A 27,500-nucleotide genomic window follows, 5' to 3' on the forward strand; every position below is an offset into this window, starting at 1 on the left:
AGAGGACAGAATGTGCCTGTCAGCGGCGATCTGATCAAGGAGAAGGCGATGAAACTGGCCGAGCTGATGCACATCCCAGACTTCATGGCGAGCGACGGTTGGTTGGGCAATTTCAAGAAGCGCCACGGCATCACTTTCAAGACAGTGCAGGGCGAAGCTGGAGCGGTGGATTCGCAATCCCTTCCTGAGTGGCAATAACAGGTTCTCCAGCCCTTACTCGGGCAGTTCTCCGCAGACGACGTCTTCAACCTGGACGAGACTGGACTCTTCTGGCAGCTGCTTCCGAACAAGACCATGGCTTTCAGGGGAGAGCGGTGTACTGGAGGAAAGAAAAGCAAGCAAAGGATCACTCTTCTGGTTGGGGCAAACATGAGCGGCAGCGAGAAGTTCCCTCTTCTGGTGATTGGCAATTCCAAGAAACCCCGTGCCTTCAAGAACAAAGAGATCCCGGTCAAGTACAAGGCGAACTCGAAGGCGTGGATGACGGCGGAGCTTTTCGAGGAGATGTTGCGTGCGTGGGACGGACGACTCGGCCAGCAGGGACGCAGAGTGCTGGTCTGTCTCGATAACTTCTCTGGCCACCCTCCCGAGCTCGAGCTGAACATCCAACTGGTCTTCTTCCCACCCAACACGACAGCCAGTGCCGCAACCAATGGATCAGGGAATCATAGAGAACCTTAAGGCGCCACTACAAGAAGCTCCTGCCATGCCGCCGGCTTGAGGCGATAGACGAGGAAAGGAGTTCAAGTTCACGTTGCTCGACGCTCTACACGTCGCCCAGCGTGCTTGGGAGCAGGTCGGCAAGTCGACGATCAGGAACTGTTTCGCGAAGGCCAAGTTCATCGAAGAGGAGATCCAAACTGAGCCACAGGATGCGGAGCTGCCCGACATCTGGGAAGCTCTGACTGCCGAGGAAAAGATGCACGAGAACGAGGAGATCGAGCTGTCTGACTTTCTCGAAGCCGACGAGCGCCTCGCGACTGGCGGGTATTTCACGCTGGAGGAGATTGCAGAGGAGATTCTGTGCAGTGAGGAGCCGGTGGAAAGCGAAGATGACGAGGTAACTGTCGAGGAGGAAATCGTTCCGTTCGAGGAAGCCCAGCGCGCTTGTGGCACCGTCCGGAAGTTCATGCAGCAGAGAAGCGGGAAGCCCGGTGTGATGCAAGCGTGCGATCGGCTAGATATACGAGATGCACGAGATCCGCCGAAAGAAAATCATGGCCGACGATTCTTGAAAGCTTTCTGTGTCGTGAATTTCTCGCCATGCCATATGTTAGTGTGTGAACTCTGTTAGTGTGTGTATGTTCTCCGTTCACTTAGCTTATACAACAGTCGTGCCTTTTACTTGCTGGAATAAATTTTGTCTGAAGATTAACTACAGATGGGTAACTTGAGAAAATAAGGCCGTTTTTACAAAATCTCGTTACTATGCCACTCTCGCTACTATGCCACTTTTGCTCGGTCCCGACGGGTGGCATAGTAACGAGCTTTGACTGTACATACATATATATACACACATATATATATATATATATACATATATATACACACATATATATACACACACACACACACACACACACACACACACACACACACACACACACACACACACACACACACACACACACACACACACACACACACACACACACACACACACACACACACACACACACACATATATATACCCAAGATGAGAGTTTTAGTAATAAATAGAAAGTCACAGTAAGCAGGTGAACTTTAGGATTTACTTGCTTCTGCAAATTACAATGATCTTCCTTGAGGTCACTTCTGTATGCCTTTAAAATTCACGTATTAAGAATCACAATTATATTGGTACATACAATGCGTGAAATCAGCAAGACGTTGATCGAGGTATGTTAACCACCGTGAGAAGCAGGGAGAAGCTGATATTTTGGGGGTGAACCCTTCATCTGAGCAAAAGAGCTCCGAAAACCATATTTTATCCTGACGAAGGGTTCACGCTCAAAACGTCAGCTTATTATTTCCCACGGCAGTAAGCACACCTCAATCAACAGTTTGTACATTCTATCCATTGTTCTACCTGTCAGCCAATGCAGATTCACACAAGCCTTCATGAGCAAGACTCGTTCTTCAATGGTAAATGGTCTTCTGCAAGAGAGACTTCCAGTCGAGCTATTCATCCCGTGGCACGGAGACAGCCGATTGATCTTCCTGGAGTGATCCAGAGATCCCCCACATCCAGGATGGTGCACCCCCACCATCACAAAGTCAGGGCCATGACAAAGTTGGAGAGTTGGAGAGAGCCGGTCCATGAGGATCTATCGGCACTCTGACCGTGACTATGCTGCCCTGACAAATCCGGGCAGCAGGAAAAAACGGGTAAGATTTGGCCCCCAACATGTAAAACCACTGCGAAGAGGCATCCCCGATAGTTGCTCCGTGGCTAGTCGATCATATGTATGAAGTTTCGCATCAGTTAAAGGTCCCCTGACATGCAAAACTTTCTGGTTATTTATGCATTAACTTGACCTTCCTTGTGAAGAAATCACCCATGCTTTTTTTAAAATCAAAAATGGGATAATTAGAGCAATATTTCGATCATTTATTGTGCTTTTCACAACTTGCTATGCCCCGCCCCTAAAAAAAGTTGACTTCAGCGAATCGCAGCGTTGACGTCACATACAGAAACTCGCACAGAGTGGATTGACTCGAGATCTCTGGAGTCTAGACCAGCGTTTCTCAACCTTTTTACCCTTGTGGAACCCTTGAAATAGTTTTCATGTCTCAGGGAACCCCTGCATAAAAATTATTATATACCTCGCTCTTTTATATTTTTATAGATATATTAATATCTTGCTCTTTTATATTTTTATCGGAGTTCACGTGGTAAATATAATATATTTTTTTCGGATACCTGGTTTAAGGAAAAAAATGACCCTCTTTTTGTCAAATTTATTGGCAATGAAAAAAAAATACTGCTCGTTTATGAGACCTCACACCCGAGGTTTTAATTCACAAAAGAAAATTATTATTTTTTTGTTTGAAAGTGTTTGTCAACCCCGATTCTGTTTGACAATTAAAAAACACACTTCATGTAACTTGATAAACAAAACTTAAACAAATAAAGCTGAAGCAATAAAGGTAAACAGAAGAACTAACCTTGAGAGGGAGAGACTTCGTGCTTGGAAGCACAGAGAAGATAGATGGACACCGTGCATGCGTCCCGTACTTGAGTCAGTCACACAATGATACACGAATCCGCCGCGTACAGGACGTCCACTAACCAGTGAGGGCGGTTTCACACTGGCGCCATATAGACATCGTTAAATACATTCCCTATGGTTGTTATAATTGTAAATAATACAAGAGGTTGAAGCCTCTATTATAATAACCAAGGAGTTTCCAACAATATGCCGTACGTGTATCGTAAAATTACGAATATTAAATCAAACAAAAACTACTCAAATATACATTAGCCTATTTATTACTGTTTCTCGCGGAACCCCTTGCGACCTCTTGTGGAACCCTCGGGATCCGGGGAACCGGTTGAGAAACACTGATCTAGACTAGTCTGATAAATCCGTCGTCCGTCCGACTAGGCCGATAAATCCGTTGTCCCTCCGACTCGGCCGATAAATCTGATGTGCTGTAGCCTTTATTTATTATTCTCTTTTTTTCATTGTTTTCTACTGGTGCTACATGACGACAGTAGGAATAAAATAAATAAAAATGCAACAGAATGTCAGATTTATCGGATTACTCGAGACAATTGTGTCACAAGGTGTGTTCTGCACACAAGTTTTCATCGTATCCGGACAGCGAGATTGCTTCGTTTTATGCGCGGATAGATACGGCCGATGACATGCGCCGGCCTTGCTTGCGATTTATTCGCCACGGAGAAACATGTCCGCTAAGCTGCGCTGCGCTAGTCACGTCACCTCACGAAAATATTTCTGATATCGAGCAGTATGCAAGTCGAATTTACATTATTGAATTACGAATAGGATTTAGTCTAACCAGTTGTTATTGCAAAGTCTTCCTTCTATGTCCTCCCGATCATAATGAACGCCGGGAATTTCATCGCCATTTTCCTCTGCTTGTCCTGCTTTGGGCTCGAACTGTTAAGGCCGTATTTCATTTCCAGCTGCCTGAACTTCACCTCCCGCGACTACGTTATCCGACAATTCTACATGTTATTCAGACCAAAATCCTTCATTTCTCTCACACTCACTGTCGTTACCAGACAAATCAAAGTCCATGCCATCCATTATTCAAAACCAAATGTTCGATTTTTTTAAAGCAGAAATGAACGAAGCGATCGAGTCGACCAATCAAATGTGGAAACCCACAGAAAGCCAATAGAATCACGTAGACCACCAACCCGAGTAATTTATGTGCAGCCTTTGTAATCCTGTAGTTGACGTCATGTGGGTTACGCCCCTTTCAGGATAATTTTTAGGGGCGTTCCCGAAGAGGTTTGTTTTTCTAATTTTACATTTTACAGAATGAGTATTGTGAAAAAACATTGTCAGATCTGAAATCATGATGAAAAACTCCTCGACGACATATATAAATGAAATTTCAGTACTTTTGCCTGTCAGGGGACCTTTAAGTGGTTTCAGAGAAGATTTTTTTAATGGTTTTCAATCAATCTTTCAATGAGTGAGATGGGTGGAATAGGGGTGAGAGAGGCAGAGGGGTGAATGAGTGTGTGGGAGAAAATAATTATATTATTGTACTCTCAATTTGTAATGGTTGCTGGTGCTTTATAAATTTAATGTTTATGCTACAAGTCGAATTGGCTGTCATTTATGCTTCCCTTTATCCAAGAGTCTTTTGACCTAAATGTTGATAAAAGGAATGTCTTGCTATGGAACAAAGTGACCTGGTTGATAACACCAACTTTTGCCATGATTATATCAATCGCTTTTCACCTTGTAGACACGTATTGCAGTTGGAGTTCTTTTGCCTAATGCTTATCAGCCCCCTCCACTCCCTGCTAAGAACATTTAAATGCCAGGAAATGTAATCTTGGTTTAGTGCAAATCATCATAGACGTTTACCATCTCAGTGGCTTGACTCCATGGTACGATGTTTATAAAATTATCTGATGTAATGTACTTTCCGTTGTGGACAGTGAATTAATTGTGGCTTTCATTTAGTAAACAGGATTTACATCGACTCGGATAAAACGTTAACTACAAGATTCTACAACAAGGGAGAGGGGAGAGAATGTGGAGGGGAGACGAGGGTGGGGGGGATTCCAGCAGATGTGACGTCCAGTTTAACGTCCATCCGAGAGACGGCACACATTGATGAGTCACCTGCCTGTGAAACACTGGTTATAGCTGGGTCGATGTTTATATGACAGTTTATAGCTGAGTCAGGATTCAAACTCAGGCTAGACAGCTGAGAGTGAATGTGCGTACCTCTTTGCTATCCTGCAGTGTTGTGGCAATTTATTCCTTTGAAACGAAAAACATTTTTTACTCATTGTAATCATCCAATTTATTTTACCTTCGTAATGCCTTAGATGTCCACAGGGACAACCGCACCGTGGTATCACCATGGAAGCTTGCAGAGATCGAAGCTTGAAGAGCGCTCCAAGCAAGCACTCCAACGATATGGTGAATAAACATTTAAAAAGGAAACGTTTAGGTTTTTTTTTTATAAGTACGTATTTATCTATGCCGAATTGACGGGTCATATAATGAAAGATTGCACAAAAAGAGGACATGTGGTGTGAAATAAAATTGCACATTTTCAGGGAGCCAGCCACTGGACGACGCACCGCAGAACAAAGCAGGGCCAATGCAGGCGAGTCGCCTCTGAACTTTGTTCAAGTCGATCGATATACAGGAGACCCTTGTAATGTTACGAATTTGGAAGCCTTTTCCACACAGACAGTCAGCAGTCCCATAGTTCAGTTATCTCGTTAAGTAGATGTGGATAGTTAGAATCCCTCCCCTATGTCTAATGGGTTAATTTCATGTGTGCGCTGCGAGTTTCTTTTTCGTTAGTTTTCTTCATCAATCCCCTCCACTCCTTCAGCTCTATTACGCACGTTTTCAAGGCCACAAACGTAGATGGAGTTTCCATCGCTTCAGAGCAGATTCCGCCCCAGCAAGATGGAATGTTCCTCTCGTCCAATCAGGGGTGAGATCGCTTCAGCTCCAACTCCGCCCCATCAAAGAAGAATGTCTCCTCTGTCAACACTGGGGAATGCAAAAGAGCCTCTCTTGGGGAAGGAGCACCAAGACGCTGACACGCCCCTCCTCCCATCGCGGCTGACCACCAGGACAACCAAAAACGCCCCGTCCAATCCGGAGGCGAGTTATCCGAGAACGGATCCCTCCATCCCGCATGGGGAAGGGATAAGAAGGATCGCGAGCTGTATCCGGTGGTTGCGGGGTTCCTTGGAGGACATTCCTTGCTTCTGGTCTGCTGGGCTCTCCTGGTCATCGGTCATCATTTGTGGCTGGCCGGGTCGTTCGTAGGATCCTGGCTGCACTCGTTGAATTCTGGTTCATGGGTTTGAGTCCCACCGTGGTGGGTTGTGTTGGAGCGCTCGAGCTGGGGATCCCCGTTCCCTTCCACGGACTCCGAGCTCCACAAGTGCGAGTCGGTAAAACCGCACGAGGCGGCCAGGTACCCAACCAAACTCTAACCCCCAGCTTGCCTATCCTCTGCAGCTGGAGGGTCAGGTCAGGTTAGATCTGTGACCTGCTACAGGTACCATGTAAACCTGTACTAACCTGTTCCATGGTCGGGTTGTCGGCGAATAAACCGTCTCCCCCACCAGGCTTTCTGGTGAGGAGGGTGTTTGGATATAGACACCCAGCAGGATTAAAAACAAAACCTGTCAAAGGGCGGAGGAGCTCCTTGTGAGCCAACGGCCATCCATATCAAGTGCCCAACTGTGTGCGGACGTCCTCCTGTGGTTGGGTTACTTTTTATGAGGAGGTTGGTGGCAGGATTTGCACTCTGGCCACCGTAAAACCCTTCATTCCGCAAAACACAAAAAAAATCTGAAAACCCACTCTGTGGAAGTACCTCCTATGCAGCTTCCCTTCGCAGGGCAGCTCACTGGATGACGGGATTGGGGCAAAGCTTTTGGCACCCCCAATCTTTGATGAAAGGAGGGAAACCACGGGGTAACATCCCTGGGTCAGATTGCGGGAGAGTGTGTCGGAGTGGTGCTGAGGTGTCGTCCACCAGACTGCAGTCTCCTTGGGTTAACCTGAGGCGGTCGCTTCGGGTGGGTGCCTGGAATGTCCTATCTCGAAGAGAGGATGATCACCTGTCTCTGTTATCATCTGAGCTCAAGCGTTTGGACATCGGTATTGCAGCACTCTCTGAGGTTCAGACACCGGATTGTGGCGAGATAATGGTGGGTGGTTACACCTACTATTGGTCTGGTCGCTCTGATGGTTACCATACTCAAGGAGCTGCTGTAGCTGTGTCCAATAAGCTGACCCCAATGATAATTGAGGTAACACCGGTCAACGAGCGTATTATGAGATTAAGGATTCGTCACTCCTTTGGTGTCATTTCCCTGGTTTCTGTCTATGCTCCGACTGAGGCAAGTAACCTCACCGTGAAGGACACATTCTACGCCACGCTCGAGTCTGTGGTTGATCGGTGCCCAGACGAGATACACTTCTAGTCTTGGGCGATTTCAATGCATCGACTGGAACTGATAGGGATGGTTATGAGACATGTGTTGGTCCCCATGGGTCAGGAACTATGAACCAGAATAGCACTAAGATCCTTGACTTTGCAAGAAGCCATGGACTGAGGGTGGCTGGTTCATGGTTTCAGCGCCCACAAGCTCATCGCTGGACTTGGTATTCCAATGCTGGTGGTGTGGCAAAGGAGATTGACCATGCTCTCGTTGACGGTCGCTGGAGGATGATCCATAACGGCAGAGTCTACCGGAGTGCTCAGTTTCTCAATACTGACCACCGGCTTGTTGTAGCAACTCTAAAGCTGCACCTTAAATCCTGGAGAATGGTACCATCCCAGCCTTGGCTGGATGTTTGCAAGCTCAAGGATGAGAGAGTAGCTGAGGAGTTTGTGAACAGGCTGAGTTGACATTTGGGGTGTCTGGGTGCTTTGGGGCGGTCCTGAAGAGTTGTGGAGTGCCTTCAAGACCACCGTCCTTGATGTTGCCGGTGGATGTCTTGGAACTCACCGCAGGGCAAAGAAGAATTTTGTCTATCAAGGGACACTGGATACCATTGACCAGAGTCGCAGGGCCAGGCTGAATGGCAGAGCTGAGCTGTTCAGGAAGCTGAGGCGTAAAACTGTACGTGCGCTAAGGGTGGACAAGGAGGCCTATGTGCGAGGAATCTGTGAGGGGGTAGAGCATCACCTGTGGACAGGTGATTCTCGTCCCGCTTACAGGGGAATTCGCGCATTGCGTTCATCCAAGCCCATCCCTCGGAGCACTGCACTGAGAGCAGAGAGTGGTAGGCTCTTGACAGAGGAGTCTGAAGTGAAGGCCCGCTGGGCCGGTTACTTTGAGCGGTTGTACCAGGCTGATCCCCCAGCTGTCGAGTTGGACGTCAAGGGTGTTACAATGCCTGTTGCTGACCCTCCAATCAACTGTGGTCCACCTTCGCTTGTGGAAACACGGGCTGCGGTGAACCGTTGGAAACGGGGTAAAGCTCCAGGGATCTGTGGTATCCGTGCTGAACTTTTCAAGGCTGGTGGATATGCTGCACTTGTGTCTTTGCATGCAGTTTTGTGCTTTTTTGTGCATGCAGAAAGGGAAGGGTGATCGCCAAGACTGCAACAACTACCGAGGGGTGACGCTGCTCTCAGTGCCGGGCATGATCTTTGCTCAGATAATTCTTGATAGGGTTCGCCATCATCTGCTTGGGCACCAGCGTCCAGAGCAGTCAGGCTTTACACCAAAGAGGTCAACGATTGACCGTATCTTGGCTCTCTTGGCGTATCTTGGTGTATCTAACAAATCCTCACCGAACACAGACGAAAGTTTCGGCAGGGGCTGCTTGCAGCCTATGTTGATCTCTGTAAAGCGTTCGATTCAGTGAATCGGGATGCTCTCTGGAGGATTCTTGGTCTTCGTGGGGTGCCACCAAAACTGATCGATCTGATGTCTGAACTCTACTCTGGTTCCGAGAGTGCTGTGAAGTGTGGTGGTACCATCTCTGACTTATTTCCAGTTGTTACTGGAGTTCGTCAGGGGTGTGTACTGGCCCCCACACTTTTCAGCACTTGTATGGACTGGATTTTAGGGAGGATTTCAGAAAGAACAAGCTGCCATGCATAGTTTGGGAATGTCAAGATCTGGGACCTTGATTTCGCAGATGATGCAGTCATCTTTGCGGAGACTTCAGATATCCTTTTGGGGGCCCTCGAGGTGCTGAATGAGGAGTCGGAGCCGCTGGGATTACGGGTTTCTTGGGTCAAAACTAAGATCCAGGCTTTCAATGACATCTTGGATGCTGCTGTCCTGTCTGTGTCTGTTTGTGGTGAGGATGTTGAGGTCGTGGAGAGATTCACTTACCTTGGCAGTGATATTCATGTCTCTGCTGGCTGTGAGTCAGAGGTCAGTAGACATCTGGGTCAGGCCTGGGGAGTCATGGATTCACTGCATCATGGGGTGTGGCGCTGCCGGTACCTGTGCGGGAGGACGAAAGTCTGAGTCTTCAGGTCCTTGGTGCTTCCAGTCTTGCTCTATGGATGCGAGACTTGGACTCTGACCAAGCATCTGAGACGGAGACTTAATTCCTTTGGTACCAGGTCTCTTCGGAGAATCGTTGGCTATCGCTGGTCAGATTTTGTGTCCAATGAGCGGTTGCTGAGAAAGACTCGGATGAGATTTGTTACCTGCATGGTCCGTGAGCGTCAGTTGCGGCTGTATGGACATGTGGCTCGTTTTTCTGACGCTGATCCTGCTCACCAGATTCTCTCAGCGAGGGAGTCTCGTGAGTGGAGGAGGCCAATGGGCCGACCACGTGCCTCGTGGTTGCAGCAGGTTGACCAGCATCTCAAGGAGATGGGGATGGGCCTGGCATCTGCCTGGGGGAAGGCCAGACGGAGGCCCCTGGAGTACCGGCGGAAAGTGGACGCAGCGACGCGCTGTTCTGGCACATGCTCCCATACCTGACCTGACCTGGAGGGTCTGAATAAAGGCCAGTTGGCGCCATTTCTTTTTGGGTGTGTGTCCGTCTGTGGCCAGCCTTGTCAGTAAAACTGTTAAGTGATTGCCATTGTACATTGCCATAAATATTCGTGATTACGTCTGCTCTGTGTTTCCTCCCTGTTGCCTATTGTAAATAAATAACTGTTAAATGTTCCAATTCGTTGTCTGTGTTTTCTTTCATTGACCCAGTATGGTTCGGGCTTGAGAATTAGGGAGGCCGATTGTGCCGTAAATTGTTATTTGGACCGGCGCGGCTTTGGTAATTCCCGCTCGGTTACGCCGGATCTGAGCCGGTAACAGCGATTCGGTTCGGACAAAGCCGGCCGAGGGTGTGGCTTCCCCGGTTGCTCGACCGTGCGGCTAATTTGGTAAATTGGAATCATACAAAAAGACCCTAACCGCATGGTCAAAATATTGGAGTCCACGATCCATTCAGCGACCCGTCGACTTCGGAGTTATCCGGAGTGACGACCTTCAATTCCGGGTGTTTGGGGGGGGGGGGTAGATGGCCCAACTGCTCCATCTAGCGGTCGTTCCCCGCCCCCGAACCCAGCACCACAACAGTATAACGTGGGGGATGCGTTCCCGTGAAACGCCGTATTATCCAAAAATGTGTTATGGGGCAATATTTAACATGTAAAAATCTGGGTTATGTTTAAAACAGGGAAGATTTCAACCTTTTTAAGGTTGGAGAGCAGCATAAAAACCTCAAAAAAAACAGTAAACAATGCATAGAGAAAACATAACAAATTTTATAAAATTAAAAAAAATAATCAAGAAAACATATAACAAAAATAAAAACAATAAAATTAATGACCTTTTAATGAGTGTTATCATGATTGGGGTTAGATACAGTACATATTGCTTGTGGCAGGCTTATTCAGGTGTGGCAGGCTGTCCAGTTGAGGTTGAAGGCTCAGAAGATGAAATGGAGGCTGATTTGCTTGGGATTTTTTTGATTTGGCTTGGGCCATTTCTTCCCGTGCCATCCCTACATTTGGAGAACTATCGTAACTCCATGATTTACGTGTGTGTGGGTGTATATATACACATATGTGAGTTACATGATTTACACAACAAGGCTGTGTGCTTGCACCCACACTGTTCAGCATCTTCTTTGCAGCTGTTTTAGCCGACGCCACAAAAAAAAAACTTAGACGGAATCTGCATTCAGTATAAAACCAGTGGCCGGATGTTTAATCTGCGAAGGTTAAATGCATGTACCAAGGTCAGCTCAGAGATACTTCAGGAAATCCTGTTCGCAGATGGCTGACTTTTGAGATTGATGGCTGAGATTGATGCTGCTGCAACTAAATTTGGACAAACCATCAGCCTCAGCAAAACTGAAGTCATGATGCAAGCAGCACCTGAACAAACACCACCAGTTCCAAGAATAACGATTGATGGTTCAGAACTTAAGCAAATCAGTCAGTTCATCTACCTTGGTCGTGTGCTCCAAGACAATGTCAAACTGGATTCAGATATAGCCAACCATATTTACAAAGCCTCAAAAACCCTTTGGTCTGCTGGGTATCAGTGTGGAGAGTTAGAGGAATCCAACTTCACATGAAAATCCAAGTGGACAGAGCAGTTGTCCTCACCACACTGCTCTATGGGTTGGAGACCTGGACAACATACTGACACCACATAAATCAGTTAGAGGCTTTCCATCAGCGGTGTCTGCGCTCAATCATGCGCATCTCATGGCAGCAGTAGGAATGCAACTATGAAGTGCTGGAGCGAGCCACGTTATCGAGCGTAGAGACAATGCTGATGAGTGTACAGCTACGCTGATGGGACATGTTGTTTGTAGGCCAAACACTCGTCTGCCAAAGGAAATGTTTTGTGGACAGATCAAAGACAGCAAACGATATCAAGGTGGTCCAAGGAATAGATTCAAGTATGTAATTAAAGATCAGAAAGCGATCAACATTGACCATAAGTCTTGGGAGGATATGGCCCGTGCCAGAGCAAAATGGAAAGCAGCAGTACAGAGTGGTGTGAGAACAGCTGAAATGATTCGTGTAAATAACCTGAAGAAGCGTGTTCGAAGGAAGGAACAAGTGGAAATAGTAACAAATGAAGCAGATGCCACATGGAACTGCCAGGTGTGCCAGAGTGTGTGTAGATCAAGGATAGGGCTTCACTCGCATGAACGTGTGCACAGAGGCCAATACCTCACCTAAACATTTTGACACCAGCGGACAACCATCAGTGTGTGTGTGTGTGTGTGTGTGTGTGTGTGTGTGTGTGTGTGTGTGTGTGTGTGTGTGTGTGTGTGTGTGTGTGTGTGTGTGTGTGTGTGTGTGTGTGTGTGTGTGTGTGTGTGTGTGTGTGTGTGTGCGCGCGCTCTGATTTCTCTACGATTCCATACCCTTGGGCAAATTGCCACAAAATTTGCTGCACCACATTATTTTCACACGGAAGGTCGACGTGACATTGAAAACTTTATCTATTTAATCAAGTTGAAGTTAAAACATGAAATAACAGTATTTTGGCCATGAAGGGCAGAGCTTGGCTAAAGTGTCGACACTTCCACATCGCCTTTGAAGGTGAACAATTTCGATAATCACAATTTATAAACACACATTGCAACTAAAACAGTACTCGATAGAGCGCATACCTCCGCCAGACTAAACAGTTTATGTATGGTAAAACTCACGAATAGGCTGGATCTGCATCAGGACCTTAACCAAAATCTCATTGGTTTGTTCTCATCACCTACCAAACTCATCCACCAAGTTTTGTCATAACTCATGCAGAACTTTTTGAAATATTGTACGACATATCAATTTCGGCCTTATCTCTAAATTGTGAACAATCACTTTTAAGATTCTAGTATCCGGATCGGGATGCGGATCTTCACCAAAATCGAATCAATTCGTCTGAATCACACACCGAACATGTCCACCAAGTTTCGTCCAAATCCATCCATTTTTTTTTTGAGATATCCTGCTCACCGACAGACAGACAGAAAAACAGGGTTCAAAATGTAACCTCTGTCCACCTCAGGTGGCGGAGGTAACTCCAACAGCATTCGGTAGAGTGCATAGCTCTGCCAGGCTGAAGTTTATTGTTTTGTATTCCATCAATAGGCCGGATCTGCATCCAGACTTCCAAAACCTAATCAACTTGTTCTTGTCACCTATCCAACTGATCCACAAATTTTCGCCCAAATACATCCACATCTTTTTGAGATATCATACTATATATTGTTTTTGGCCCCATCTCTCAATGGTGAAGAAATCACTTGAAATAAATTATGGTATCTGGATTTGAATCTTCACAAAAATCGAATCGATTCATCCTGGTCCTCCACCCAACTGTCCACCTAGTTAGGTCATAATCCGTCCACAACTTTTTTGAGATATCGTGCTAAATATCGTTTTGGCACTCTCAATGGTGAAGAATCACTTTAAAATTCTCGGATCCGGATCTTCACCAAAATCTAATCATTTCGTCCTTGTCTCACACCCAACCTGTCCACCAGATTTCGTCCGAATCCATCCACAACCTTTTGAGATATCCTATTCACAGACAGTCAGGCAGACATATAGGCATGAAAACATAACCTCAGTCCACCTTCGGTGACAGAGGTAATGAGAAGCCACATTCATCTCATTCACGTATAGGTGCATACCAATTTGCTCTTCTTGAGCCTGCATCCGGTGCATGATCGTAAGGACTTTACGCCCTGCAGCTGAGAGGGGAGGAACAGAGAGCTGCTGCCAGGTTTCCATGGTCACTCAACACATTTACTAGGGCTGTGGGTTTGGTTGGGAGGAGTGAAACAAGAAGCGTTTGGCTCGAGTTGTTATAAAGACAATGTCCAGCAATATATAGTGTGACAATATAAGGGAAACTTTTAATTATAACCAAAGTAAATCACTTTACAGGTACTTCAGCAAAAAAAAAAAATCCCCTTTGAACTACAAATGGCAATGGCACGATTTCATACAAGTGAAGCAACCAAGTCTTTGCTGATAGCTCTTCCTCATTAATCATGTTATAATCACACAGCATACATTAGAGCGAGACAAGAAGACTGTTCCATTAATGTCTAGAGTATCAAATTGATGTTTATCCTTTAACAGGACAAGCAGTCTACCCTCACAAATGGAAGAGTGCAGTCATGTAATACCTTGTGCTCACTATTTTATTACAATTAATATAATGTAACACCTTGCAAGGATAAGTATAAAGAAAGAGATTTGCTTAAAGAGAGTTTCCAACCTTAGGGAAAAAAGTGAGTTCCCATGGCAGACATGATGCCAAAGGTTGAACTGTGAAAACCACCTTGCGAAGAATTTCATCAACTTCCAAATCGTTTGTGATATTACTGACAAACTTTGGAGATAACAAAGCTAAACAAGTCAGGGATATTTGTCCGACAATAATGCAAAACGAAATCATGAAAATCAGTGCAAAGAAAGACCAAAGTGTTGGTACGTTAAAGGTGAGGATGGATTCGTGTGGAGAGCTGAATTAAAGGATTACTTTTTTTGAACGTTTTGAAGTTTTAAAGGTTGGCAGTGACCACGACTGCTTTTAAGAAGCTCAGCATAAGTATAAAAGTCTACTGCAGCAATGATACAAATGTATATTGCAAAAATACTTAATTTTAACGTTTGTCCGAGAGGGAAAAGATACAAACCTGTTCCACATGAAGACAATATAATTTCATCGCAAGTTGTGAGATCACACACGCTCATTGTGTACATTTTAAAATGAACACTAGAAGTTTTAATTTCGATGATCTCCAATTTCCATCATGAAATAAAGCATCGTCCATCTTTTTAAGCAACTGGAAAAACACATAAAACACACTCACCCTCCACTCCATTAACGCCAGGGATTCAATTATTACAATGATTTGATCGTCCAGTACCTCAAGCAGAAATAAATAAAAAATCAATGTGGCACCGACTACAACTCACAAAATCCAAAGGGATAAGTTGGCAGCTCAAGATAGGTCTGTCACGTCCCCTGTGTGATATTCATCGACAACCATCCAGTACATTGCACCATTCAGGCTCGGCGTATATATACAGGCAGGGACAGCACGCATGCAAGGACGGGCAGCCTCAGTAGCGCGTGTGTACGGACGGGCAGCCTTGTTGCGTGCGTGTACGGACGGGCAGCCTCGGCAGTGCGCGCGTGTACGGACAGGCAGCCTCGGTGCGCATGTGTGGATGCAGATCCATGCGAGAAGCCAAAGACAACACAGTCTTCATCTCCTTCAAAATGTATTTCCCGTATGGATGCACGCTCAACAAAAAATACAATTAATGACTGTTTACATGACATTTTATTTCGCGCACAATTTAGGTTACATTCATCAATGTCCTGGAATGTCCCTTGGTGGGAGAAAAAATAAAAATAAAAAAGGAGAGGAATCCTACGAATGTCACAAAGACTTGGCAATGTAAATTTGATTTTCTTCTTTCTTCTACTCCATGGCAGGGTTTCACAAGGCCAGCAAAGCAATGATGCAAAGCAGGTAGAAACAGCAGAGCAGGAGAAATGAGTCTTCAAAAGGCCCTCAACCAAAACCAAGACTCCAAGATACCACACTGTAGATGTACCTCTCCATGCCAAGAGCGGTGATGTAATGTTTATAAATATCATAAAACCTGGAGGACTCAAAACAAATGTTTGTCACACATTTCAAGCTTCTCCAGATGATCCAGCCACCTCAAAGGGGAATGGAACACCAGCTTGTTGAACCACCTTTCCCTGTTCCACATCGCCCACGATGCGTGGAAGAAGGTCCGGCTGCAGGAGGAAGTGTACGTACAGCTCACGTCGGGTACGGAGGAGCGGAGAGGCTGCTAGTCTTTGTTGCTGCATCTTTGTTTGTCGGAGCAGTTCATAGACTTGGGGAGCGAGCAATTGGAGCTTCTCTTCCAAATCCCGGATGGCGTCATGCACAGTCTGTGGACAGTGGAATGTGATACAAGGTAAACCAGTGGAGAAAACTAAATATAAAAGTTTTCGCAACATGCAGTAATCATTTAAAACGGTGATCGAGAGATAATGGGGCAGCTTGTACAGAGATTACTTGCAATACATGGACACTTTGGAGACATCAGCATACATTTGCATAAATTGGTAGACAAACGAGAACATCACTCAGCAGAGCAGAGCAGAGACTCGGTACATCTCCACGAGGCCACACAGTTTATATTTTGTATCCCACTGATAGGCCGGATCTGCATGTGGACCAGAACCGAAAAATCTAATCGGCTTGTCTTGTCACCTACCCAACTCATCCGCCAAGTTTCGTCATAACCCGTCCACAACTTTTTGAAATGTCTTGCTACATATAAAATGTTTTGGCGGAATCTCGCATTTGTGAGGCAAATCAAAGTATCTGTATCCGGATCCGAATGTTCACCAAAACCTAATCTATTCGTCCTGGTCACACACCCAATCACTCCACCAAATTTCATCCAAATCCGTCTATAACTTTTTGAGATATCCTGCTCACAGACAAACAAACAAACACACAAACAAACAGACAGACAAACAGAAGTGAATACATAACCTCCATCTACCTTCGGTGGCTGAGGTAATTAACAAATCAATATAGTGTAAGGGATTTAAACCTGGGATCCCAGCATCACAACCTATGGGCTCAGACAAAAATCCCAAACAGACCAACTAAACCCAATTAGCCTGTTTGGTATTCCCATTTCAGCAGATAGATCATGATGACCAAATATACACAATGTACTTTTAACATCACTTCAACAAACTTGATCACATGATCACAACACCATACTACCAGATTCATTCTGCCCCAACCCCCTCCCGCCTACCCACTACACCAGTCCATTTTCACATTAAAAAAAAATGTTTGAACAGAAGAGCAGTTGCTACATACTTTTGGTGTGAGTAATGGTGGGCCATACTGAAAGCCAGCTGGTGGTGGGTAGACAACATTCTGCAGGGCATCGCAGGCTCCCACAACTTCAGAGAGCCTGTGCTGAGTGCGGCTCTTGACATCGGCCAGCCGCTGCTCCAGTAAAACATTCTCCTCCAAGGTCTGTTCCGCAAGCTTTTCCAGGCCACTGTAAGTAGGCACGAGTTCTTGAGCATTTCCAAGGAGTTGGTATAGTCTGTAAAACAAAAGACAGAACACAACAGGAAGAAAGGTTAGTGGCATAAAAACTGAGAAAGTTTGAAGGCAAAAAAGGGATAGGTAAGTGAATAGAAATCTATAAAACTAGAATGGCACTTGGTAGAATGTATACCTCAGCCAGGCTGAACAGTTTACGGTTTGAATCCCACTGATAAATCGGCTCTGAATCCGTACTTTAACCAAAATCTACTCGGCTTGTTCTTGTCACCTCCCAAGTTTTGTCATAACCCGTCCACAACTTTTTGAAATATCGTGCTATATATCGTTTTTGGCTCCATCTCTCAATGGTTAAGAATCACTTAAAAAACGAAAATGGCACTCCGGAGAGAGCATAGTCTCACCTCATGCTCATTCGAAACAAAAATACCATTGTTCACTGAACACGCTGCTATTACGGCCCATATACCCGTATCATCCATGTACCCCATTACATCGCGTACATCGCCATTATCCGTAGCTTTATTGATTATTAAGATATTTAATGGCCACTTTTGTGCACATCAAGGCTAAATTGCGTCAATTAAGGTGAATATAAAAAAATATATTCCAACTATATTCCCCATGGACAAATCGATCATACGTATGAAGTTTTGCATCGATGTGTTAAGCGGTTCTGGAGAAGATTTTTTTTTTAATGTTTTTCTTTTCAATCCAATATGGCCACCAGACCACTTGACCAATGACATCACCAATCTAATTCTTCACTCACATCGGGTCGTAGGAGAAGGATTTCTATTCAACCAACTATGGCTGGAAAATACCACTTTACCAATATCATCGTTATAACCATCTATGTATACCCCATATCACGAGTTGATGATATATGCCAACTTTCAAATTGTTTCGTTGAGCGGTTTTGGAAAACATGATGTCCAAATTTTTCCTTTCATCAAATATGGCTGGCATACCATGTGACCTACGACATCAGAGTTATCATTGAAATATTCTCCATGGGGAGTCCTTTCTGTGTTTAGAGTTTAGCATCAATCTGTCGAGCGGTTGCAGAGAAAATGAATTTTAAATTGAAAATGTATAGACATGGACAGACAGACAGAGGCAGGCATTGCAATTGTATCACTTCGGAGGGCGAGAATAATTTAAAAGTTCTTGCATCCCGATCAGGCTCTTCACCAAAATCGAATCAATTATTCCTTGTTACACACCCAACCTGTCCACCTGGTTTTGTCATAATCCATCGACAACTTTTTGAGATAGCCTGTTCATAGACAAACAGACAGACAGACAGGGATGAAAACATAACCTCTGTCCACCTTAGGTGGCCAGGTAAAAATGTGAATAACACGTTATAGCATTGTGTCTCGTGTCCAGGTCAAATGCTCCATAGTGCAGTCGTGTGTCGATATATGTTGTAAATGAGGAATGGCTGTAAAGCAAGCAATCAGGAAGTGCCACACCTGAATCAGGATTATTAGAGTATCGAGGTGTTTATATCATTGTGTGGTGATGGTGAATGTTTGGTGAACACTACGACTCCAAGAAAGGAAATATCACATGACAAGCACATACAAATCAAAGTTTTAGCTCGTGAAGGCTATTGTGTGCGGCGTATTGCAGTTAAAATTCATGTTTCAGTAATAGCCGGATGCAAAAACCCTGAGGAGGATACCCAAAACTGCTACCGTTGACAAAATAAGCAATTGAGGAAAACAGCCAAAACTCTCTCCAAAAGTGAGGTTGAATACTTTAAGCCTTCGGGTATGGTCTCCACGTGATAGATGGCGATCCAGCCAAGATCTTACGAATAACCCACTGAAAATATCGGGGTTAAACAGTTTCTTTAAGAATGGTAAGATACTCATTTGCACCAAGTGGACTCGGTGGACATGTATCTACCCGAAAAGCCTTGGTGACGCGAGGAAACCAAACAGAAAGGTTGAAATGGACAGTAAAAATGAAACAGCTGATCTTTACAGATGTTCCAACTTTGAACTATTTGGCAATAATTGACAGAAGTGTCTTTGAAGGTGGACCAGAGAACGGGATAACAGTGTACGACAACTGCAATGAAGCTTGGCGATGGGTCAATAAGAGTGTGGGGTAATAATGCATTGTGTATATTATTACGAATCTGGAAGCCATGAACACTCAACATACAGGTCCTATAGCTCAGTTATTTCAATAAGTCAATCTGTATAGATAGCTCCCTTTCCCTTGTTTAATGGGTAATTAAATGTTCATGCGATGCAGAGTTATTTTGATAGTTAGGATTTTTAAATCTACAACTACAACAACGACAACCCTCTGCTCCCAGCATTCTCGGTGCGCTCGCTGGTATGCGGGTGTGTTCGGAATTCGTTCGGGGATAGAATTCCATTCCCAAATATGGTCATGAACCGGTTTGCTTGGCTGCGCGCCAAATAAGGGAATGCATTGTGTCCCACCCAAGGAGAGCGGGCCGCGATGAGCGAACCACGCCCGAAAAGGGGACAAAAGGAACGGAGGGCAAATAATCGGGTGAATCTGCTCGAGCGGGTAGAAAAGGATTGGCGCCCCATCTTCAGGAGCGCGTGCTCTGGTTTCCGGCTCATATCATCGCTGGCGTGAGCGCGTGCTCTTGTTCCTGGTTCGTCTCGTCGGTGGCGTGAGCGCTTGCTCTGGTTCCTGGCTCATCTCGTCGGTGGCGTGGGCTCGCGTGTTCTGGTTCTTCAGACCGCATCTCACCGCTGGCCTGGTTCGCTCGTGTCAGCCAAACCACACGAGGTGTACAGGTCCATGTCCTTCTGGGTTTCTGTGTGTGTGTGTGTGTGTGTGTGTGTCTGTTGGTGGGCCCGTCTTTAAGTAGTAAATTGTTAAGTGCCATCGCTGTACATTATTTGCCTTGCATTTCTTATTAGTTCGTGATAACTCTGCCCTTACATGCTTCCCTCCTTCCCCACCTACTGTTAATAAATACCCTATTTGTTAAATGTATCAGCTCGTTTTTGTGTTTATTACTTATGAAATCTAAAGATTTCGTAGGTATATTGATGACTTCCGTCCTCTGTTTGTGTGTTTGTTTGTGTGTGTGTTTGTGTGTTTGTTTGTAGGCACGATAACTCGAGAACGGAAGAAGCTACCAATGTCAAATTACACCACGTGATTCAGGAGGGTGATGGCTCGTGCTGACTATATTTTGGTCAAAATCGGTCAAAGGTCAAGGTCACAGTGAGGTCATACATTCGATTTTTGATGGTTTGGTACAGAATAATCGTAGAAACTTCTGGTTTGCGTCGCGACCTTCTCGAGAGATAGCTTTTATTAGACAAGGTCAGAGGTCAAATTGCCGATTTCGTAAGTACCAGTCTATGACTGCTTGTTTTATTGGTTTAACGTGGTGAATGTTGGTTTAATTAAAGAAGGCCATTGTTGCCGTAGTGGTGTGCATTTGGGACCGAGGGAAGCTCAGTGACCGTCAGCTCGGGTCAAGCACAGGTCGAGCCCGCATACGGCTCATCCCGTACGAGTGCCGTCGAGGGTGTGAATACTCGGTAGCTCGCCACGTGGGTCTAGGTATTTTGAAGTTTGGCAAATAACCCCGTACCATGTGGTGGAATTATTGACGATTCACGGTCCGGAAAGAGACCCGTACCTTCGGAGTTTTCCGACAGGTGCGATCTAGATTCCGGGTGTACGGTAGAGTCGACCCTACTGCTTCACCGAGCGGTTGTGCTCGCAGCCGATACCCGGCCCGCAACAAATTGGTAGTCAGGAGTGCGATTCGGCCCCTCGTCCTGCGTAGAGAAATTCACGGGATTCGGATCAGGGGGTGTAGGGAGCACCCCCCCCCCCCCGTGTTCCCCAAATTACGAGCGTTTTAAAAAATTTTCCCCAACACGCAACATGTCTAACCAAGATGAGCTGATACAGGTGGGTTCTGAGAGTGTAGAGATAATGTTAAAGGAATCCGTGGCTCAGGAAAACGCCCGTGAGGAAGACACATCCTTATCCCAGGGTTGGGAAAAGTGGTGATGCCATTCATCTGGTTATTTGTATTACTACAACCGCACCACTAAATGTAGTCAGTGGGAGCGGCCAGGACAGGTGACAATGCGCAGGTAATGAAGGTAATGGAACATGCGATGAAGCGCAAGGATTGGAGTATGCGAACAGTGGCGGATGATTTAAAAATGCTCCAAGATTTTGCAAATGGGACCAAGACTCTACCTGAAGAAATTACCGAGTCGAGGGGGAGTGTGGCGGCTGTTCGGACCACGATGACGGGTGAGGAAGAAGTGACGGAGAAAATAATGGCGATTGGACGAGAAGTGTATGAACTCGGACACGAGGGGACAGCGGAATAATTAAAGGAGGTGACGGGGACGCAGATAATAAAAGAGACAAAGGAAGAAATTAATGAACGCGAGGGGACGACGGAAAGATTCACGGAGACACAAACGGAGAAATTAACAGAGACGAAGAGCCAGGAAGAAACGGAAATAATGAACGAGGTGACGGAGACTGAGAAATCAATAGAGGGGGACTGATTAAATGAAACGAAAGACGAGCACACACACGTAGAGTCAGGGAGGGACAATGGAGTTGAGCTGGTGGAATGTGTCAAGACCCGGTGCGAGCAGCAGGATAACCTCCCTTAGGAACAGTGGGAGAAAATGCGCTCTCTCGAAGCAGATCGCAATGAGGTGAGTCTGGTCGGGCCGAACGAGATTGAGCGGATGAGTGCTGTGAATGGGTGCACGCGGAGCTTGGGGGGTATGGAGACCCTGGGATTGCTTGTGGTGCCGCAAGTCCCCGATATGAATGTCCCGGTGTGTGGTGCAAGTGTGCCAGAAGGTCCGTATGGTGTGAGTAAAAGAGGATGCGTGAGTGCGTGCATGGGGATGGTACATGGGCCGCTAGTAAGTATTTTGTTAACCGCGCCGGTCCCGCGAGACGCCGCGTACGAGGCCCGTTCGGCATTTCGCGAACGGCCCTCGCGCGCACGTCTTCGTGGAGGGATTTCGGTGCGGGAACGTCCCGCGTTTCGAAAAAGACCGTCGCGTGGACGGTTAAAATATAGGCGAGGGTTTGAATTTGGAACGGAGGGGTCCACATGCGAGCGCGTGTGCGGGGCATCACGTGCTGCATGCCGCGTGTTCTGTTCGTGGAGCGGGTTCCCGGGACGATGCGCTCGTGCTGGCTTGCGCGGGAAACCACACAGGTTCGGTGCGCGGGTGACGTCATCGGCGGGGATCTAGCGGCACGAATGCCGGGCGAACAACGCACGTTGGCTCGCGTGCGGAATCGCACGAAAGTGAGCGCTCTGTGCGATTGGAAGGGTGACGTCATGGCTGCACGGTTCGGCCATCGGAGGGGACGTTATTATCGCCCATAGGGACGAGGGAGTGAGCCATTGACCACCACCTTGGCGGTGCAAAAAGAAAAAAAAATGCCTCGCTTCCAGTGCAAAGCCCGGTGTTTGGGCAAAGGAAGCATTAGTTAGTGGGAGTGGTTTAGCGTAGCTTGACCGGCCTCATGGGGGAATGAGCTGTCCTCCATGGGTCCCGTGGAATAGTTAGAACGATTTTAGTTTAGATTTAGAATGGGAAATGGATTTTGGAAGACACGGACAGACATGGAACGTGTAGTGGGGACGTAGCTTAGCTTCGTAGATTAAATGGAACGTGCACTAGTTTAAGGGATTACGGGGAGCACGAGATAGTTAGGGGAATTTAGTAAGGAGAATGGCAGTGTTGGAGTGTATAAGTGAGTTAAAAGGAGAAACAAATGTGTGATGAATGAGTATGGGTCAGCGGGCCCGAGTGAGTGAGTGGAGCGAATGTGGTATGCATGGTGCGAATGAATGAGTGGGGGGAGGAGTGAGTCCCACCCAAGTGACCCCGGGGTCAGAGTAATGTTAGTTAGTGGGTTCGTAAAATTTACCGAAAGGCGGTCGTTCTGTTGTTGGTGTGGAGAGAAGGCACGAAACCCATTTGGAGGGGTGCAGGAGTCCATGGACCGGCTGGGAGTGTGGCTGTCGGAAGGTGAGTATCGATTAGAGGGCACCCCAGGCACCGGACTAGTCGGCCAGAGTAGGCCAAGGGTCCAAGGGGTCGGGATAGTGGAGGGGCAAAGGGCGACCCTCTGAAAGGGACCCGAAGCACCAAACTGCCACATGGGCATCGGAGGGGGCAATGCCAGGAAGGGCAACCCCCCGCGTTCATAGGGAGCAGGCCGGCTCGGAGACAGCCTCAGGGCCTGGGGATGCCATGGTTAGAGTTCGGCAGAGGGGAAGTCCCTGTCAGTTGAGCCACGCTGCCCAACCACGAAATTGTGCAAGGGCACGAATGAAAATTTGAGGGCTATGCCCGAATTGAAATGGACACCAACACAGGCGATGGGGATCATGTTTTCTCGAACCGATAGTTTAAAGAGACAGGTGTTTTGGAAGCCCCGGGGTAGTTTAAAGTTAATAAGTGCTAGGATAGTTCGGAGATGTACCCCTTCGCACCATCCATCCCTTCACTCTCTGTAGGCCGCTGGACCCACCTTGGAAAGATTGCTGAATTATGAGGAGGCCATTCTGAGGCCTTGTTGGGCCTCGAGGCAGGATGCTAGCATCTTCCCTATTCCCCTCCAAAAAGGAACTTAGGGGTTGGGAGTAGGCTTGGTTGACAGGTAAGGTTAGCCAGACAAAGACAATATAGGGGGTTAGGGAGACAAAATTACAAGAAAAAAAAATAACGAGGGGCTAAATATTGTTCTTTGGTTATTGCAAACTAAGGGAGTGGGTATGGACAGAGACAGGCAAAGGCGATAGGTTGGGGGGAGACAGTAGAGTAGGTCCGAGCCCGTTTTCGGAGAGGCCGGCACCACCGCACTCCCTCCACACAACCTGACGGGACCAGACCAGAGGCCGGCCAGCTTCGCATACCGGCCTGTTTGTGCTACATCTTCTGGTCCGCATTGCCTTACCTTGCCTTGCCTCGTTTGCCTGCCTCTGTCATAACCCCATGCCTGCTACCCCTTCTTTGCATTGCCCCTGTGTCACCATCACCATGTGCGCCAGGATCATCGTGTGTTTTGCCAGAACTGCCCTGCAGGCAGCCGCACACGGGGACTGCATTTGAGCAGCCCGTGTGATCATTTGTCTTTGCATCTATCGCCAGCCATTCATTCAAATGAGCCAGAGACTGCAATGAGCAGCCTGGCCACGTCTTTCTTCTTGCATAAAGGCCACTTCAAATGGCCTGTGGGATGGCACAAGGCCTGCCGTGTTTAGGTGAGTTGCCTCCAGCAGCTGAAGACTGAAAAAAAAGAAGGTTCAGTGACAAAAGAGGGACCTTTTGAGCAGGCCCTGAAGACGTCTGACCTTCCAGCTGCTGTGCACACACCCACACAAAAATGACTGACATTATTGTGCCTTCTTTCCCACAGATGCCAGGTCCTGGGCCATGGTTAGTGTAAATAGATAAGTTAAAAATGTAAATAAGTTCTTTACCCACCTGTATGTCTGTCGTAGCGCCGGCAATGTATTTAAGTCGTCTATATGAGCCTGTTAGTTCGTTACGCAGCGTATTCGGTTATTTCTTTTTGGGATATGTATGAAAAAAATGTCGCACTCAGCGATCCATAGGTAAATAGTACGAGGGGAGAACTTACACATGCTGGTCACACGAAAATTTGACAACTCGGGACGAGTCTGTAAAAAAGGGGAGGGGGTAGTGTTACGAATCTGGAAGCCATGAGCACTCAACATACAGGTCCTATAACTGTTATTTCAATAAGTAAATGTGGATAGATAGCTCCCTTTCCCTTGTTTAATGGATAATTAAATATTCATGCGCTGCGGAGTTATTTTGATAGTTAGGATTTTTACATCTACAACTACAACAACCACAACCTTTGCTTCCATCATTCTCCGTGCGCTCGCTGGTATGCGGGTGTGTTCGAAATTTGTTCGGGGATGGAATTCCATTCCCAAATATGGTCATGAACCGGTTCGCTTGGCTGCGCGCCAAATAAGGGAATGTGTCGTGTCCCACCCAAGGAGAGCGGGCCATGACGAGCGAATGGTGCCCGAAAAGGGGATAAAAGGAACGGAGAGCAAATAATCGGGTGGATCTGCTCGAGCGGGTAGAAAAGGATCGACGCCCCGTCTTCAGGAGCGTGTGCTCTGGTTCCCGGCTCATCTCGTCGCTGGCGTGAGCGCGTGCTCTGGTTCCCGGCTCATCTCGTCGCTGGCGTGAGCGCGTGCTCTGGTTCCCGGCTCATCTCGTCGCTGGCGTGAGCGCGTGCTCTGCTTCCCGGCTCATCTCGTCGCTGGCGTGAGCGCGTGCTCTGGTTCCCGGCTCATCTCGTCGCTGGCGTGAGCGCGTGCTCTGGTTCTTGGCTCATCTCTTCACTGGCGCGGGCTGGCGTGCTCTGGTTCCTCGGACCGCATCTCGCCGCTGGCCTGGTTCACTCGTGTCAGCCAAACCACCCGAGGTGGACAGGTCCATGTCCTTCTGGGTTTCTGTGTGTGTGTGTGTGTGTGTGTGTGTGTGTGTGTGTGTGTGTGTGTGGGTGTGTGTGTGTGTGTGTGTGTGTGTGTGTGTGTGTGTGTGTGTGTGTGTGTGTGTGTGTGTGTGTGTGTGTGTGTGTGTGTGTGTGTGTGTGTCTGTCGGTGGGCCCGTCTTTAAGTAGTAAATTGTTAAGTGCCTTCGCTGTAAATTATTTGCCTTGCATTTCTTATTAGCCGTGATAACTCTGCCCTTACGTGCTTCCCTCCTTCCCCACTTACTGTTAATAAATACCCTATTTGTTAAATGCATCAGCTCGTTTTTGTGTTTCTTATATTGGTTTAACTTGGTGTGCATTTGGGACCGACGGAAGCTCGGTGACCGTCCGCGCGGGTCACGCACGGGTCGAGCCCGCATACAGCTCGTCCCGTACGAGTGCCGTCGAGGGTGTGAATACTCGGCAGCTCGCCACGTGGGTCTAGATATTTTGAAGTTTGGCAAATAACCCTGTACCACGTGGTGGAATTATTGACGATTCACGGTCCGGAAAGGGACCTGTACCCTCGGAGTTATCCGACAGGTACGATCTAGATTCCGGGTGTTCGGTAGAGTCGACCCTACTGCTCCACCTCGCGGTCGCGCTCACAGCCCATACCCAGCCCGCAACAATATATCATATGTGTATATATAAATATATATATATATATATATATATATATATATATATATATATATATATATATATACATATATACAGTAGACTAGGCGTAAGTTGTCACCATCGGGACCGAGAAAAAAGTGACGACTTAGAAATGTGACGACTTACGCATATGCGAACATTCATGATGACTGTGGGGTGAAGGATGAAGTTGCGTGTGGCCTGGACACGTATGTGTGAGAGCCGGCTATTGTACCAAAAGGAAAACACAATCCTCGGGGCATAGGTGGGGGTTCATTGGTGAGTTGGAAAGTAATCAAGCAAAGATGGAATTCATGAATCAGTTTATCAAAAGTAAAGATAATGAACAACTGTAAGACAACAACTTCGCCTGCTTATCACCATGATGGGATTGACCAACGAACCCCAGAGACTTTTCTGGCAGCATCTGTCAGAAAAGCCCAGTCTCATCGGCATTGTACACGTCCCGAGGCTGAGACCTTTCCAAGATATCTTTCAATTTGCCATCCTTCCAGTCGTGCACCACTGCGAAATCACGCTGCCTGATTCGCCGCACTTCTTGACCTTTATTGCCGATTCCCCACCTCACTTTGAATCTGTCTATCCAGTGCATCGGCAAGGTCTCGGCATCATCATGCCCGAGGCCCGCAGCGAATTTACATGCCTTCAGCAGCAACATTTCACCGTCCAACCGAATATTTGGTTGAGCCGACATTTGCCGAAACCAGATAATGAGCGCGTCAGACATCTTCAAAGGACACACATTTCACGCATTTCACACTTACCACCGGCCTCGTGATCTTCTCCGCTTGTCCAGACATCGTGCCCTTATTCTTCAAGATATCGTTCAATGTTTGCCGTTTGATGTCCAACTTCTCAGCTATGGCTGTTTTCTTCATCAGTGGGTTTGCCTCGCAAAACTGGATAATGTCGTATTTTTCTTGGTAGGTTTTAGTTGTAAGCTTACGCTTTGTCGCCATTGTCCTGCATGCAGTGCGATCAACGTGTGTACGCAGTTATAAATAGCCTATCACTGACGGTGTAAACCAATGAGCAAGCATCACGATTCCATGAAAT

General features: G+C 46.8%; 2 protein-coding genes across 4 annotated transcripts in view; both read right to left on the minus strand.

The window, feature by feature from the left end:
* The window catches only part of POLN (DNA polymerase nu), a 119,102-nt gene that overhangs the window by 54,513 nt on the left and 37,089 nt on the right, over positions 1-27,500 (minus strand). For 2 of the 3 annotated variants that reach the window (XM_085871403.1, XM_085871400.1), the window contains exon 3: positions 13,803-13,926. In XM_085871403.1, coding sequence (XP_085727529.1) covers positions 13,803-13,902 — 100 coding nt within the window. In that variant the 5' untranslated portion in view covers positions 13,903-13,926. Of the gene's footprint in view, positions 1-13,802; positions 13,927-15,099; positions 15,204-27,500 lie in introns of those variants that run through there. The other variant, XM_085871401.1, reaches the window with a different exon arrangement.
* HAUS3 (HAUS augmin like complex subunit 3) overlaps positions 15,392-27,500 on the minus strand; it is a 48,736-nt gene continuing 36,627 nt past the window's right edge. The window contains exons 5-6 of the mRNA XM_085871405.1: positions 17,049-17,283; positions 15,392-16,096 (exon numbers count right to left, since the gene is read on the minus strand). Coding sequence (XP_085727531.1) covers positions 15,830-16,096; positions 17,049-17,283 — 502 coding nt within the window. The 3' untranslated portion in view covers positions 15,392-15,829. The remainder of the gene's footprint in view (positions 16,097-17,048; positions 17,284-27,500) is intronic.

Source organism: Eptatretus burgeri, chromosome 2 (genome assembly GCF_056783735.1).
Source record: "Eptatretus burgeri isolate ZD-2024b chromosome 2, Ebu_testis_v1, whole genome shotgun sequence".
Taxonomy (NCBI): Eukaryota; Metazoa; Chordata; class Myxini; order Myxiniformes; family Myxinidae; genus Eptatretus; species Eptatretus burgeri.